Source organism: Molossus molossus, unplaced genomic scaffold (assembly GCF_014108415.1).
Source record: "Molossus molossus isolate mMolMol1 unplaced genomic scaffold, mMolMol1.p scaffold_m16_p_1, whole genome shotgun sequence".
Classification (NCBI taxonomy): Eukaryota; Metazoa; Chordata; class Mammalia; order Chiroptera; family Molossidae; genus Molossus; species Molossus molossus.
In genome coordinates this window covers 164,983,827-165,002,119 of record NW_023425344.1, presented here as the reverse complement: position 1 = coordinate 165,002,119, position 18,293 = coordinate 164,983,827, and the positions used below count along the sequence as shown (strand labels likewise).

General features: G+C 37.0%; 1 protein-coding gene across 1 annotated transcript in view; it reads right to left on the bottom strand.

The window, feature by feature from the left end:
- NUBPL (nucleotide binding protein like) overlaps nucleotides 1-18,293 on the bottom strand; it is a 241,207-nt gene that overhangs the window by 14,036 nt on the left and 208,878 nt on the right. The window contains exon 9 of the mRNA XM_036276141.1: nucleotides 8,250-8,370. Within this exon, the coding sequence (XP_036132034.1) occupies nucleotides 8,250-8,370 (121 nt within the window). The remainder of the gene's footprint in view (nucleotides 1-8,249; nucleotides 8,371-18,293) is intronic.

Genomic DNA, 18,293 nt, shown 5'->3' with positions numbered 1-18,293 from the left:
CCATAGTGGCTGCATCAGTCTGCATTCCCACCAGCAGTGTACTAGAGTCCCCTTTTCTCCTCACCCTCGCCAACATTTGTTGTTTGATGATTCGTTGATGGCGGCCATTCTGACAGGTGTGAGGTGATACCTCATTGTTGTTTTAATTTGCATCTCTCTGATGATTAGTGATGTTGAGCATTTCTTCATATGTCTTTAGCTATTTGTATATCCTGTTTGGAGAGTTATCTATTTAGTTCCTCTGCCCATTTTTAATTGGGTTCTTTGTCTTCCTTTTGTTGAGTTGTATGAGTACTCTATATATTTTGGAAATTAACCCCTTATTTGATATATCATTGGCAATGATATTCTCCCATACAGTGGGTTGCCTTTCCATTTTGATGGTTGTTTCTTTTGCTGTGCAGAAGCTTTTTAGTTTGAGGTAGTCCCATGTGTTCATTTTCTCCTTAGTTTCTGATGCCTTAGGTGATGTATCAGTGAAAATTCTGCTGCGTATGATGTCTGAAATTTTGTTGCCTACATTTTCTTCTAGACTTTTCATGGATTCACGGGTTACTTTTAAGTCTTTTATCCATTTTGAGTTTATTTTTGTGTAGGGTGTAAGTTGATGGTCTAGTTTCATTTTTTTGCATGTAGCTGTCCAATTTTCCCAACACCATTTATTAAAGAGGCTGTCTTTACTCCACTGTATGCTCTTGCCACCTTTGTCAAATATTAATTGAGCGTATTGCCTTGGGTCCATTTCAGGGTTCTCTATTCTGTTCCACTGGTCTATATGCCTGTTCTTGGGCCAGTACCAGGCTGTTTTAATTACAGTCGCTTTGTAGTATAACCTGATATCTGGTATTGTGATCCCACCTACTTTGTCCTTCTTTTTCAAGATTGCTGTGACTACTCGGGGTCTTTTTGTTCCATATGAACTTTTGAAGTATTTGTTCTACTTCTGTGAAGGATGTTGTTAATATTTTGATGGAGATTGCATTGAATCTATAGATTGCTTTGGGTAGTATGGACATTTTAATGATGTTAATTCTTCCAATCCATGAACAAGGTATATGCTTCCACTTTTTATATCTTCCTCTATTTCTGTTTTCAATGTCCTGTAGTTTTCTGCAAATCAGTCCTTTATTTCTTTGGTTAAGTTTATTCCTAGGTATCTTAATTTTTTTTTGCCATGATAGTATATGGGATCATTTTTTCAGTTTCTCTTTCTGTGAGTTCATCATTGGTGTATAAGAATGTCGTTGATTTCTTGACGTTAATTTTGTATCCTGCTACTTTGCCAAATGCATTTATTAAGTCTAGTAGATTTTTGATGGAGTCTTTAGGGTTTTCTATGTATAATATCATGTCATCTGCAAATAATGACAGTTTCACTTCCTCCTTTCCAATTTGGATCCCTTTTATTTATTTTTTCATGTCTGATTGCTGTGGCTAAGACTTCCAGTACTATGTTAAATAAGAGTGGCAAAAGTGGACATCCCTGTCTTCTTCCTGTTCTTAAGAAAAATGCTTTTAGTTGCTGCCCACTGACTATGATGTTGGCTGTAATCTTTCATATATGGCCTTTATTATGTTGAGATATGATCCCTCTATTTCCACATTGCTGAGTGTTTTTATCAGAACTGGATGCTAGCCCTGGCCGGTTTGGCTCAGCGGTTAGAGCGTCGGACTGCGGTCCGGAGAGACCCGGGTTCGGTTCCCGCTAAGGGCACGTACCTCGGTTGCAGTTTGTCCCCGGCCCTGGTTGGGTCGTGTGGGTTGCAAACACTCGATGTGTCGCTTTCACGTCGATGTTTCTCTCTCTCTCTCTCCCTCTCACTCTATCTGAACAAAATATCAAAAAAATGTCCTCGGGCGAGGATAAAAAAAAAAAAAAAGAACTGGATGCTAGATTTTGTCAAATGCTTTTTCAGCATATATTAATATGATCATGTAGTTTTATTCTTCATTTTGTTTATATGGTGTATCACATTTATTCATTTGTGAATAATATACCAGCCTTGCATCCCTGGGATAAATCCCACTTGGTCATGATGAATAACTTTTTTGATGTATTGTTGGATCCGATTTGCTAGTATTTCGTCAGGATTTTGGCATCTATGTTCATCAGGCATATTGGCCTGTAGTTTTGTTTCTTTGTAGTGTCTTTTTCTGGTTTTGGGATTAGAATTATGATGGTCTCATAAAACACATTTGGAAGTCTTCCTTCTTAAATTTTTTTAAATAGTTTGAGGAGAATCGGTGTTAGTTCTTTTTTGAATGTTTGGTAAAACTCCCCTGTGAAGCCATCTGGGCCTGGGCTTTTGTTTGCTGGGAGAATCTTGATTACCTCTTCAATTTCCTGAGTTGTTTTTGGTCTGTTCAAGTTTTCTCTCTCTTCTAGGTCCAGTTTTGGGAGACGGTATGTTTCTAGAAATTTGTCCATTTCGCTTAGATTGTTGACTTGTTGCCATATAATTGTTCATAGTTGTTAACGATCTTTTGTAGTTCTGTGGTGTCAGTGTTACTTCTCTTTCATTTCTGATTTTGTGTATTTGGGTTCTCTCTCTCTGTTTCTTGGTGAGTCTAGCTAAGGGTCCATAAATCTTGTTTATCTTTTTGAAAAACCAGTTCTCTGTTTCATTGATACTTTGAATTGTTTTTTTGGTCTCTATGTCATTTATTTCTGCTCTGATGTTTACTATTTCCTTCCTCCTACTTGCTCTGGGGTTTTCTTTTTGTTCGCTTTCTAGTTTTTAAATTGTAAGGTTAGATAGTCAATCAGAAATTTTTCTTGTTTCTTGAGGTAGGCCTGTAGTGCTATAAACTTCCCTCTCAGAACTGCTTTTGCTACATCCTGTAGATTTTGTGTTGTTTTGTGTTCATTTTCATTGGTTTCCAGTAAGTTTTTAATTTCTTCCTTGATCTCCTCAGTAACCCATTCATTGTTTAATAACATGCTATTTAGCCTCCATCTTTTCAAATGTCTTTGCATGTTTTTGTTGCAATTGATTTCTAGTTTCATGCCATTTGATCTGAGAAGATGCTTGATAAGATTTCAATCTTCTTGAACATGTAGAGATTTAGTTTGTGTCCTATCATGTGGTCAATCTTTGAGAATGTCCCATGTGCACTTGAGAAGAATGTGAATTCTGTAGTTTTGGGGTGTAATTCTCTGTAGATATCTATTAAATTCATTTGGTCTAATGCTTCATTTAGAGTCTCTGTTTCCTTGCTAATTTTTTGTCTAGAGGATCTATCCAGTGATGTCAACGGGGTACTGAAGTCCCCTGCTATAACTGTATTGTTGTCAATTTCTCCTTTGAAGTCCTCCAGAAGATTTTTAATATATTTTGGTGCTCCTATATTGGGTGCATATATGTTTATCAAGGTTATATCTTCCTGTTGGATAGATCCTTTCAATATTATGTAGTGGCCTTCTCTGGACGGCAGGCCAAATCTCTAACCGCTGAGCCAAATCAGCCAGAGCTGTAGTGGCCTTCTTTGTCTCTAGTTATGGCCTTCATTTTGAAATCTATTTTATCAGATATGAGTACTGCTACCCCAGCTTTTTTTTTGCTTTCTGTTTGCTTGGAAGATTTTATTCCATCTCTTCGCTTTCAATCTATGTGAGTCTTTTGTTGTGAGGTGGGTCTCTTGTAAACAACATATAGATGAGTCATGGTTTCTTATCCAATCAGCTACTCTGTGTCTTTTCATCAGAGCATTCAGTTTATTTACATTTAAGGTGATTATTGATATGTACTTGTTTATTGCCATTTTTGTTTAGTTTGGTTATATTTTTCTTCCTATTTCCTCTACTAATTACAACAGTCCTTTTAAAATTTCTTGCAGTGCTGGTTTGGTGCTAATGTATTCCCCTAGCCTTTTTTCCATCTGGGAAGCTGTTTATTTGACCTTCTATTTTGAATGACAGCCTTACTATGTAGAGTAGTCCTGGATTCAGATCCTTGTTTTTCATGACCTTGATTACTTTATGCCATTCCTTTCTGGCCTGTAGTGTTGTTGTTTTTTGTTTTTTGAGAAGTCTTATGGGGGTTCCTTTGCAGGTAACCTGTTGCTTATCTCTTGCTGCTTTTAGGATTCTCTCTCTTGTTAATTTTTGGCATTTTAATTACTGTGTGTCTTAGTGTGGGCCTGTTTGGGTTTTTCTTTCTTGGGGCTCTTTGTGTTTCTTGAACTTGAATGCCTTCTTCCTCCACCAAATTAGGAAAGTTTTCTGTCACTATTTTTTCGAATATATTCTCTAACCCTTACTCATTTTCTTCTTCTTCGGCAACTCCTATGATGCGAATATTATTACGTTTCCAGTTGTCCCATAGTTCTCTTAGGCTGTCTTCTTGTTTTTTAATCATTTTTTCCTTTTGGTTTTCTGATTGTTTGATTTTTTTTCTACGCTGTCTTCTAATTCACTGATCCAGTCCTCAGCTTCCTCTACTCCGCTGTTTAGACCTTCTAATGTGTTCTTTATTTCTGATATGTCATTGTTGATTTCTTCTTGGTGGTTTTTAATTTCCAGTTGGTTGATTTTCAACATCTCTATGTCCTTACTCATGCTGTTTAGCTTCCTCAAGTTTATGGCTCTGAATTGTAGCTCTGTTAACTTGCTTAACTGCTCCACATTTATCTCATCTTTGGTAGAGGTGTCTTGTTCTTTCATTTGGCTTTTATTTCTGTTTTACCAGTTTGGCTATCACAGTGGGCTTTGCAGCCTGCCAAATTTTCCCTGTGGGTGTTGGTGTTCTCCTGTTTGTGGCTCCCTCTCCTGTGGAGGACTCACGTTAAACACCACTGTCAAGTCTTAGTTTCCTGGTTAGAGTTGCTAGCCCTGGAATGGTACAGTTATCCTCTAGCTTTTTGCCTGCAGGCTATCAGTAGCAGTTACTTGAAGAGCTTGGGTTCTCAGCTGAATGAAAAACTCCCTCTGGTGCTCAGCATAAGGGGATTTCCCGAGGGTGGGGCAGATGCTGGTTGTTAGTGAGCCTCAATTTGCATTTCAATGTTCCACCTGGGTGGGGTTGAATCTCTGAGGGAGGGGCCGCTGCCTCTCCTCAGAGCCCTGGGAAGGAGTAAGATGGCCACTGTCCTGAGTGGCTGCAACTCAGCAAAAGCTCTGAGCCCCCTCCAAATCCCGCATGTCCCCTCACAGTTCCAGTCCAGTCCATACTCCCTCTGCTGGAGCCCAAGGTGAGTGGCTGTGGCTATTTTAGCCTCTGTCCTGGCTCTGTGCTGTGGAGCTGTATAGGAGTTTAACCCGAGGGCACTGCTCACAGCTAAGGCCACTGCTGTCTGTGGGCTCCCAGCCCCGTCTCACGCCTCCACAATCCTACCAGGATCGAGTCAGTGTCCCTGGTTATGTGATCCCTGTAAGCTGCTTTTCTGTTGCTTTTCCCCATTTATTTGTCTTTATTTTAGTTGTAATTCCAGTTTGGTCCTGGGAAACAGTCTGTGTAGCTTCCATTCACTCCGCCGCCATTTTGGAATCTCAACTTCTTTCTAATTTGGTCTTTATAACTTGTGCTCTCATAGGAGAACCCAGATCATGGACATGGCTGGGATGCATCTGACAAAGTGAAGAGCTAAACTCCCAGCAGCTTGGGTCAGCTGCTTCCAAAGAAAATCAAGTCTGGCTTTATGGAGTCCATCAGCTTTGCTTCTAAAATAGTTGGTATCATTGCTGGCAAAGCTTGAATGCTTGCTATCAAAATAGTGATATAGTTTGTTCAGCTTCATAGATTCGGCTAATAGAACTTCACAAAAAATAACACACTGTGGTATCTCAATTCCTGCTGTAATTATTGAAGGAAAACCATACTGTAAAAAAATCTTTACTATATTTTATTTTCTTAACATTTTTCTCTGCATGATCCATTGTCATGGGATGGTTTGCTAATGAAAGTATTATATAACAATAGCTTTAATACTACATAAGATGATACATGACATAGTTTAGTTAATACAGTTCATTAAAGTTTCCTATCATTTACCATTCTGTGGGGTTTTTTTTTTACATAGTTGTTACTATCACAAGGGGGCAGTATTCACATCAACCACAGCTGAATATAAAAAGACTGATCAGCATCCAGATTAAGTTCCCATGGTACAGATTTTTTTCTTTTGCAGTAGTTGATGATTTTACAGTACGATTTTACATTTACCCAGTAATTATAATTCATGAAGTGTCGTTTTGCCTCTAATACTGCTGCTTTCGACACAGTAGCTGCTTTTAACAGAGTAGCCTCTTTCTACACAGTAGCTGCTCTCTACATATGTGTGACTGGTCTGCATAAGTACATTATGGTGCCAACCCTGTCACATACACCTGTATTTGTACCGGGTGTATGTGGTGGGGTTGGCACAATGATGTCATCATACCGGGTACTTGTAGTGGGCATGCCTGTATGTGGACGTATCTACATGTGGGGGAACCCTCCTGGAGATGGACAGAGGAGCGGTGTCTCGGTTCCTAAGACCATCAGAAATATGTGTTTTCTGATGGTCTTAGGTGACCTCTGTGAAAGGGTCGTTCGACCCCCAAAGAGGTCACGACCCACAGCTCGAGAACCGCTGCTTTAGATAAATATAGATTAAGTTCTGAAACGGCACTTTACCAAATCTCAGAAAAATAAAAAAATAAAACAGCTCCTCAAAAAAAATCAATAAATAAAACACAGTCCAATGGCTGAAATAAACTGAGGCAGCCAAAGAGTCAGTAAAAGACAAATAATGGTGCCTGGGGGCTTCAACTAGTCAGGAGGCCATAGCTGTAAGAGCTCTTTGCTTGATTTCAGTTCCTTATTTCCAATTCCAACCTCTTCATTACTGGAGTCCCTGCTCCAGTTCATGGGAGTTACCTCTGGGCCCCCAGGGCTGCATTAAAAGGAGATATGGCCCAAATGGAGCTCTAAGCCATTTTTCCCATATACTGTTCGATATGGCAATCTATAGCACTATTCAGTTGTGGTGATCAGTAATCAGTGTTGCTGATACATTTTCAGTGTAACTATCCATTTGTGAGCTGATGGTTAAAAAGTAACTTTCATATGTGAGATTGTTTCTCTAGGAGATATATTTCAAATTCTAAATCACTGACTTATAAAACTATACCACTCATTTATAAATTAGGGAATTATAATATTGTCAACATAATTCAATAATGCCATTATAATTACACATTTACTTTATTCTATAAGTGAGTGTCAGTCTGTTACATTATTATGCAGATTTAAGAAACTGAACTTTTTAGATTAGTTAGATGAAGAACAGTTGCAGAATATAATCAGTGACTATAGTTATAGCAATTATCAAAATATATCATTAGTATTCACCTGGTATTGTGGTGGTTGCTATAGTACAAATGCATAATAACAATAATACATCTAACATAAACTTTTAGAAATGTAATTATAATAACAAATGTTTTGAAATTCTTTGATCTCTAAGGGATCTTAATTTTAAACTACCTAAAACTAATAATTCACTCTATGGCTCCCTTACTCAGTATGTAACATCTGCCTTCCCCAGAACAGAAAGTCCTTCAATAAGTAGTATATCAAAACATGTTTCCTCAAACGTTCATTAAGTTGCTTGTGGATTTTTAAAAAATCATGTTTTATCCAAAATCTGTGTTTTGCTCACTTAACACGATTTTACTTCTTCTCATAACATTAAATAATCCTTCAATTCAATAACATGAACAGTATATACAATGTAAATTTCAAGTGCCATACTTTATAGACATGGCAAACACATATAAAATATTCCAGAAAACAGAAAATACTGTTTTTCTAGAGCAGAAGGACTGACGAGTTCAGAACTGATCAGGAAGTGACACTCCCAAAGGTTGCTACAACATAATGAACAGGAATCATCATATACACCATTAAACTGAGGGATGAGCTCCCAATGTAGAAAACAAACTGACCATTATTTTAAAGATGGGCTTCAATCCCCAGTACTTGGACCACAAATACTCTCTTTTCAAATTCAAGCTATAAGTACTTTTTTTATGGATAGCAGAAGGCATCAAAATCAGCAGAACAAACTTACTTTTTAAAAGCCTTCTGCAAATGAAGTGTTATAAAAAGCCAAAGAAAGGTTACCACATACAACTGTGCTATACTAACTTATTTAAAACACAAAGCCAAAAGCAATTCACCATTTTCTGAGATACTCTTCATCACCATACCTGATCTCTATTTTCCCTTCTCCCATTTCCTCTGCAAAAGAATATTCTATGGTCTTACCTAGAATATCAAGATCAAGGATCTGTGCTAGCTTCCTTGCACCATCAGCACCAAAAATATGAGTTTTGTGTTTACACTTTGGACACTGGAAAACACTCATATTTTGAACAAGGCCCAGAACCTAGAATAACAAAAACACATTGAAATCAAAACAAAATTAAACCAAATCTCAATTCATTATTTCAATATTTTTACAGAGTGCCTACTGGTTTTAGTGATACAATGATGAATAAGTTATGGGCTCTGCTCTTAAGGAATTCATAAGCTAGTGGGAGAGTAAGGCACATCCATTACTTTTAATAATGTAGTAAATGCTAAAGAGATAGATAAATGACAGGGATTAAAATATTAGATCTGGGAAGAATAAGAGGAATCTCAGAGTTGCCCACAGAGAACTGTTTGTTCAAGGTGAGGGTGAGAAGAGGGGCTGAGGCTGTAGCAGGAATTCTAGGCAGAAGGAAGAGCACAAGACAGGAATGTAACTTCTGTGGTCTAGGGCTGCAACCTAGGGGGTGCTAAGCTGCTTTGGTAAGGAAGGTCAGGGTCAGATGGTAAGGTGTTAAATACCTTTCATATATTTGAGACTTCTTCTTGAGACAACAGAAAACCACAGACGTTTTTTAAAGTTGAGAATATGGTACTGAAGAAGTGATGTTACACAATCAGATCTGTGTTTAAGAAACTTAGTTCTGATGGCAATATAGAACAAATAAGCAGAACAAACACAGGACAATAAATAGTTAGGAGGTTAACTGTGGACAAAGTCTCATGGCATGTAAGAGCTAACATATACTGAGTGCTTATTATATGCCAGGTCCTGGAATAAGTGATTTAAATGCACTATCTTATTCACTCCTCATAAGAACTTGATGAGGTGGGTATTTTATCGTCCCCATTCTATAGGTGATAACATTGACACCACCAGCAAAAGAGTGAAACTCAGCTCTGGCCACAATGTTATCATTTGAAACAAAAAGTTAAAGTCTTATAGAAAGCGTCTATCTCTTTCTGAGTTCCCCCAGCTTCTGGCATAAAATAGATAATATAATCCTTATTCATGTTCCTTTTAATCCCACTTCTTATTGATGGGAAGTAGTGGTTCTCTTCTAGAAAAAAAAATGGGAACACAACTATAAGAGGCTTACAGATAACAATGTCTGTATCATCCTATCGATTCCACCTATATGATTATCATTATGATCCGGCCGGTGTGGCTCAGTGGTTGAGCATTGACCCATGCACCAAGAGGTTGCCAGTTCGATTCCCAGTCAGGATACATGCCCAGGTTGTGGGCCAAATCCCCAGTGGGAGGCATGCAGGAGGCGGCCAATCGATGTTCTCTCTCATCGATGTTTGCATCTCTCTCTCCCTTCCTCTCTCTAAAATCAATAAAGGAAAAAAAATTTTTTTTAATTAAAAAAAAACATTATCATTATGGAAGATATCTCTATTAGAACATTTGCATTTTAAAGGAAGAATGGCACCTATAGTCCACAATAAAACATACAGACAAGAAAGTGATCAAATTTGTTATTTCTTCTGAAAAGAGAAACAAAAAAGTCTCAAGTTTCCCACAAGACATGTAAATGAAGACAAATAGTGAGGGACATAAATATGTAGGTAAGCATTTTCCAAGCATCTAATATATGTCCTTTTGCTGATGCAAAATATCATAAAAATAAATCACATTGTGTTTTGGTAATTCAGTATCATCTTCAGAAGCTAAAAGAAAACATACCTTAATACCACACAACTTACTTGTTTATTCACTATATCTTTATAATATAATCCTTGCTTGGGCAGTTTTACTGCCATTTATGTTAAATGTGATATATCTCCTGACTTTCACATTAAACATAAAGCTATCACTCGAGAAACGGGAAAAGGAAAAACACTTAAATAATGTGAAAATCCAGGGGAGGGTTATTCTAATCCAGAGAGAATGGGGAAAGCATTCCTTCTCTGGATTCTCTTAGTCTTCCCAGGACACAGAGGCATAAAGCAACAGTATATTTGCAGCTTGTGTGATTAACTTCTCAGTATCAAACTGTTCTTAAGGACTGTATACATGTTTAAGACACGTTCTCTATAGAGATTACATAATTGTCACAAACATAAAACTATAATCAAACGCGCTATTTAATGAGTTCCTATTACATGCCAGTAACTGGGCTAAACAGAAGCAGCAGCACACGGTGGTGAGCAAAACAGACTTGATCTCTACCCCTTGGAGCTTGCACACTAATTGGAGAAACAGATTGAATAAATAGCGCAAATACCTACTCTAAAAAATGACACAGCCCTGGCTGGGTGGCTCATTTGGTTGGAGCATCATCCCGCACACCAAAAAGATTGAGGGTTTGATTCCTGGTCAGGGCACATACCTAGCTTGCAGGTCGGGGTGCATATGGGAGGCAACTGATCAACATTTCTCTCTTACATTGATGTTTCTCTCTCTCTCTTCTGTCTGTCTCTCTCTAAAAATAAAAAATAATTAAAAAACAAACATATCCTTGGGTGAGGATTAAAAACAAAACGGGAACAGCTTTTCTTGAAGCAAAGCAACAGAATATTATGAGAGTGTAGAAAAGAGAACTCTATCTACCCCGGGAATCACAGAGGACTTTCTTGAGCTAATATTTGACCTAAAAATTAAAAAATAAACAGGTAAAAACAAGGAGAAAGGTAGGAAAGTCAAGACAGAAGCAGAGAACACATGTCTCCTTCAAGGAATTGAAAGGTCAGTATGGTTGAGGTGCGGGTGTGAGATGCGGTTAGAAAGGTAGGGACTGTAGGCTGCATGAGATGTCTGGTTACACGAGTGCAAAGTGAGGCTATTAAGGAGCTTTTAGCAAGAGAGACCACTCTCCTGTAGTTATAATAGACTCACTTCTCAGGACTGCAGTGTTTAAAAACAACATGAAATAGGAAAACTAAAAGGACTTGTCTTTGTGTGCTTATTTTCTTACACTAATCCAGGGCCGTATTCTCTGAAAGCAGTCATTTTGGAGGTGATGGTTTTGGGTACTGTTTAAAATATTCCACTTCTCCAGGGCACAAGGTTAGGATTTTTCTTCTTTGCAATTAGGTGAGGAATGTAACTTGTTAGGATAATAAAATGTGATCAGAAGTAACACATGCCACATCTAGGCAGAGGCTTTAAGTGCTAATTCCCCATTATCTTCCCTCTGTTCCTGTGACCAGCAGGTGTCCAGGTAAGATCAGTGCTGCGGACAGCTGAAGCCAAACCACGACAGATATATGACATGAGAGAAAGAAACTGGTGGTGTTTTCATCCACTGAAATCTGAGGATTATTTGCACACATAACCCAGTCTATCTTGGCTGATAAAGGTGGTATAGAAAGAAATTATTAAAATTTCAAATTCTGTTTTAATGATTTCCTTTATAATTCGAATTTTGTGTGTTTTATGATGAAAACAACATATTAATGCAGTAATATATGTATACTACATATAGGTCCTATATATAATTTATTAATAAAAAATAAAATAAATGCTCAAGCATCATTTACTGGTAAGGATGTATAATAAAAAATTTGGAGATAATCTTCTGTATGTTTGAAAGTCAGAGGTTTTGACAACTAGACTTGGGTCTATCACTGATAATATGTAACTTCTAGTTTAAGGATAAATGCCCTAATACTGCTCCCTAGGTTATTTATCCTGAATAAACTAATTCCACTTAACTCTAGAATTCCCTCATCTTAAGAACTTCCCACACAGACACCAGTTTGCTTTTAAAAAAGCCGTAAGGGAACAAAACTGTGCAGGGCAGACTCATTCATGAAAGTTGCCAACTTACAATGGAGACGATATTCCACTGCATGTTAACTGGATATCCATATGGAAAATCAGAAATTTAAAACCCCTATCTCACACTATACACAAAAATTAATACCAGGCTGATTATAGAGTTAAATGTGAAAGTAATACAATAACACTTTTAGAAGAAAACAGGAGAATGTGTTATAAACTCTAAGGCAGAAGAATACTTCGCTAGTGGGACACACTGAAGCACTAAACATAAATGAAATTTTGTTAAGTTGGGCACTAAAATTAATAACTGAATCAGGCCTTGGCCAGTTTGGCTCAGTGGTTAGAGCGTCGGCCTGCGGTCCAGAGAGATCCAGGTTCAGTTCCCGCTAAGGGCATGTACCTCGGTTGCAGTTTGTCCCCGGCCCTGGTTGGGTCATGCGGGTGGCAACCACTTGATGTGTCCCTTTCACATCAATGTTTCTCTCTCTCTCCCTCCCTCCCTCCCATTCTATCTGACCAAAAAATGGAAAAATGTCCTTGGGTGAGGATAAATAAATAAATAACTGAACCAGAGGACATAATTAAGAGAGTGAAAAGACACGATATAGAGCAGGAGATGGTATCTATACTACACATACATGACAGGACTTTTATCTTAAAAATATAAAGAACTTCTGCAAGTCAATAAGAAAAAAATCAGATATACAATAGAGAAATGGTCAAGAGACTTAATAGGCACTGCATAAAAGAAGATATCTAAAGACCAACAAACATGAGAAAAAGTCTTAACTTCATTTACCAGCAGAGAAATGCAAATTAGAACCACAGTGAGATACCATATATTTATGCTTAAGACCTGATTAGAATAAATAAATGATAGGAGTACAACAATAAAACAAACAAATAAAAAAATACCAAGTGTCGTTGAGAAAAATAACAACTATACTCATAGTTTCAGCTGAGTGTAAACTGGTACAACCATTTTGGAAAACCCTTTGGTACTTATCTACTTAAACTTATATATGTTTACACTGTGGCACAGTAATTCCACTCTCAGTTATATATTAACAGAAATGTGAACATAACATTCAACAAAAGTCATGAACAAATGTGTTCATAACAGCACTCATTACCCCAAAATGGAAAACCCAAATCTCCATCAACAGTAAAATAGACAAACTGTGGTATATGTACATAATGAAATCCTATAAAGTAATGATAATTAAAGAACTATAGCTATAATCAACAGTATATCTCTCAAATATAATTTTAAGCAAAATAAATCACACACAAGTATAGACTTACAATTACATTTACATGAAGTTCACAAACAGGCAAAAGTAATCTTTGGTATTATAGTTTGGGTTCTACACTGGGGGTAGCGACTGAGAAGTAGCACAAAGCAGGAACTAGTAATGTTCTGTTTCTTGAAAACACACAATAGGTGTGTTCACTTTGATAAAATTCACTGAATTATATACTTACAATTTGTACCCTTTTGTGTATATCATACTTCAATAAAATGTTTGCTTTAAAAAAATTGGTAGGCATGTAAAGAATGGCCAATAAACCAGTAAGAACAAATAACCAAAATGATGGTTTATAGGGCATCTTCTAAACCTGCACAAAAAAACAACCATCTGTTTTAAGTAGAAAAGATTCTATAAAAACAGAGAAGTAGCAGTAAAATTAAGATGAGGTTCTTGGGAGGAACAATCCCTTTTCTTTCCACCTGACACTCTAAGGAAAGATCTGAAAATAAACGTTTAACCCAGAGAAGCTCTGAAATGAACTAGTGGGGTTCTAGACCTGCAGTGTTTAGTAGGGCAGCCACTGGCCACACATGGCTATTGAGCACCTGAAATGTGGCCAGTCTGAACTGAGATGTGTTCCAAGTGTAAGATGCACACTGGATATCAAAGACTTAGACTGAGTAAAGGATGTAAAACATCTCACTATATTTTTTTAAGTTTACAAGTTATCTTTAAGTTTTTAATTGAAGTGTATCATAAATACACAAAAAAAGTACATAAATCAAAAGTGTATGATTGAATGAATTTATCATAAAGTATACCCACGTTATCATAACTCTGTAAAGAAATAAAACATTGTCAGCATTCTAGAACTCTCCTTGGATGCTCTCCAAAACACATTCCTAAAAGTATAAACTAGCTAGCCTGATTTCTAACATTACAAATTAATTTTGTCTGGTTTTGAACTTGATATGAATGTAATCATACAGTATTTTTTGTGTGTCTGTGTGATTCATCTAGCTAAACCATGTATATCCATAGTTTATTTTCATTGAGTCCTAAGATTCTATGATGACTCTATCACAATTATTCATTCTCTCCTTGGATCATTTTTGCTGTCTCCAGGTTTTGACTGTTATAAATAAAGTTTCTATGAATGTTTTTATACATGTATTTTTTTGGCTGGGTATTATGTTATACATTTATAACTTCAGTAAAAAAAAAAAAAAAGCCAAGGTTTTCCAATTGAAGTCCTACCAATTTACACTCTCACCAGCAAAGTATGAGAATTCCAGTTGTGCTCCAGCTTCACCAACATTTGATACCATCAGTCTTCTTTCATTTTAGCATTTATGGTGAGTGTGTTATCATATCTCATTGTGCTGGGTTGTTCAATTGTCCATCTGTTCATACTGGAAACTACGTGGCTCCTGGTTAAAGTTTATCAAAAGTAAAGTGGCATAAGATTTGGGAGGTGGAAGTGAAGCCTTAGACATCATAGTCTAAAGGTTTCCTTTGGTTAGTGGTGGTGAAAGCAAGATGCAGAGGTACAGGTGAATTCCACTTTGTCTTCATTCTTCCTGACTCTGCCCAGCTCTCCTTTGCATTGTGGTTTTAATTTGCACTGACATAATTATTATTGAATTTGAGCATATTTTTATATGTTTAATGGTCATTTGTATATTCTCCCCTGTAAAGTGTCTGCTTAGGTCTCTTGTCTGTTTTTCTACTGAATATATATTTTTCCTATTGAATTTTAAGAATTCCTAGTATTTTTTTTTTCTTTATTGATTTTTGAGAGAGAGGAAGGGAGAGGGAGAGAGAGATAGAAACATTGATGGGAGAGAACATCAATTGGCTACCTCCGCATGCCCCCCACTGGGGATTTGGCCTACAACCTGGGCATGTGCCCTGACTGGGAATCGAACCAGTGACCTCTCGGTGCATGGGTCGATGCTCAACCACTGAGCCACACTGGCCAGGCAGAAGTCCCAGTATTTTTTAATATAATTCCTTTGTTGATTAATTCTCAATTTTTATATTGATTTCATGTAGAAATTATAGTATTTTAAGTATACTGAGTCAAGCATATTATTAAAATTTACTTCACCTTTATATTTCTGTTGAACAGTGCTGCTGTAGATAACTAAACTCTGGCTATAGAACTTATTTTGGTAGTTCTCCTACCTAATGCTGTTTTAAGGTCTTAATAATGCACAAAAACATTTATCAGGGTCTGTGATTTATTTATATATATATATATATATATATATATATATATATATATATGTATGTATATATTTTATCCTCATCTGAGGACATTTTTCCGTATTTTGTTCAGATAGAGAGGGAAGGAGAGAGGGAGAGAAACATGGACGTGAAAGGGACACATCGAGTGGCTGCCACCCACACAACCCAACCAGGGCTGGGGACAAACTGCAACCGAGGTACACGCCCTTAGCGGGAACCGAACCCAGGTCTCCCTGGACCACAGGCCGACGCTCTAACCGCTGAGCCAAACCAGCCAGGGCTATTAATATATTTTTTAAATGAATAGAAATGAAATATTTCTGTCAAGACTATAAGGATAGGTAAATTGTCAAGTTTCTTTGCTTTTAGTTGAAATTACATCAACTGTGATAACCCTTGTGTGTATTATCTTCTGTCAGAAGCTCATACAACAGCCACACACACATCCACTTAAACAGAAAAAAATATTACTTATTAATAAGGTATGCAGACTATGTGGCAGATACCTTTTCAAAACATGGGGTTAGTTGGGGGGAAATTTAAAACAGAGCCTTGAGCATTAAAAAGATGAGGAAACACTGCTCTACTCTATTTAAGAGTAGTCCTCTGTAATCAATGAGTTTCAGACAGGGGGCAGCTAATAAGATAAGAAAGAACATTAGAATATCCATGTTACAATTTTGCTGATAAAAATTCTTCTGTTAAAGAATTCATGTCCACAGAACCATCCCTTCCCCCAAACCCATAAAAAGTCTTGTATCATGTGAATATATCTTGTTAAGCTGTTTGTGCTTATTGTAGAGCTATTTTGTGTATCATTTGATAGCAAAAACATTAGAAAACAGATGCTTTGCCATAGCTAAATTTATATAATACCATCAAATTGCAGCTGTAAGCATGTTCAATCAGTTTTTAGTGTCTCATCAAAGTATAAGATCCTTTTTCCTTTTTACCTCAGCTAGTTTTACTGAAAGTAAATGTTACATGTCTACCTAACATCAGCCACCACAAACCCTTTATAAGTTATTCTTATGTTACTTAAATCCATCATTGGCTCAGAAGGGTACTTCTTTTATTAACTTTTAAAAAATTGACTCTCTTAAAATATCAACATTGCTCTGGAATATTGGCTTTTTGTGTCTAAATGAACTGAATTAATAAGCAGGCTCAAAAGCCCCCAATTTTAATTTCTTCTTGGCATTTTAAAACCAGATTCAAGTAAGTAATAAGCAAGATTTTCAGGCTACTCTATAATCCAATTTCTCAAGGTCACAATCAGGTTAAGTTCTTGCTGGTTGGCACCTGTAACAAGAATTAAAAGCAATGATTTAAGAAAAAATAAGGAGGAAAAACTTGCTATTAAATAGAGAATGGCTAGTAATAACTGATATAGAAATATGTTTCAGTTCTCCATTAGCCTCAAACCAGGTTTTGGTATACTCCTTGAAGCACGTATACAGATTTTATAATTTTAAAAAATTGTCTTTTCTTTCCAAAGTAGTAGTCTGGCATGGAGAGAACAATGACTGGGGAAGCTGGTATTTATCCTCCTCCCAGGAACCAACTAACCAGCTCTGGGCTATGGGGTATAACTCAACTCCTCTATGCCTTGAATTCTAAAATGAAGGTTTGCTTATAACATTTAATAACATTCAGAGTTCTTTACAGTATCGTGTGCTAAGGTCTGTATTAAAAACTGTATATATAATCTCATTTAACTGCCACAGTGACCTATGAGATAGGTCACAAAACACTGAAGCTAAGTTATTTGCTCAAGGTCCCCAAATTAGTAAATAAGAGGGACAAAATTCAAACCAGCTGAATCACTGGTTTGTATATGGAAGTCACCAAACAAAATGACAAGTAAGTGGACTAGAGAGTTTTGTTTATGGATCTAGGTGGCCTGAAACAAGTGATGAGTCCATACAGTTTAATGGGTGAGTTAGCCTAGTAGTTAACAGCACAGTTATAAGGGAAGGTCTAAAATGAACCATTCTCACCACTCTGATGCAGTTGGGCCTAAGACTTCAGACTCTTCTCCAGGCCATGGAACTCCCCTTCCCCTTAGCGCCTTCATCATACCATTCTTGACTGTTTACAGAACCTACGGTCCCTTAACTCCTCCCCATTTTTCAATCCACCAGTTTCCTATCTTTACTTGTCCACCTAAACAATCAGAACCACAATGGAATCCAAATTTAATGGAGACTCCTCTTGTTCCCAGGAATCTCTCATCCTGTGATATTCCATGACCTCCACATTACTAAACCTCAACTCTGGATAATCCACAGGAATGGCAATTAAGAATGTGGGCTCTAAAATGCAGACTCCTTATGATGGGATTCCAGTGGCCCACTTAAAGAGGTGGATGAGTTATTTAATCTTAGGTGAATTATTTAGTCTCTCTACAGTTTCCTCATCTGCAAAATAGGGAAAATAATGTCATCTATTTTGCAGGGTTGTTGTGAGGGTTGGATCAGTTTAATTCATGTAAATCACACAGAATGGCATTCTAGTTTAAAGCATACATGGACTTCTGAGACCCTGGGAAAGACACAGATGAGCATAAGTCCTCAGTCTCTGAGATAAAGAATGCTACCTACCCAGTCTTATAAAGGTTATCACTGAAGAAAACTCATTTTTAAAATGAAAAATTACCCAATTGTGAAGGAAGACACATGTAATATGTCATGTGCAAACTAGTCAATATGTATCCCTAGAAAGAATTCAAACAGCATTTTATAAGACTTTCAAAGCCAATAA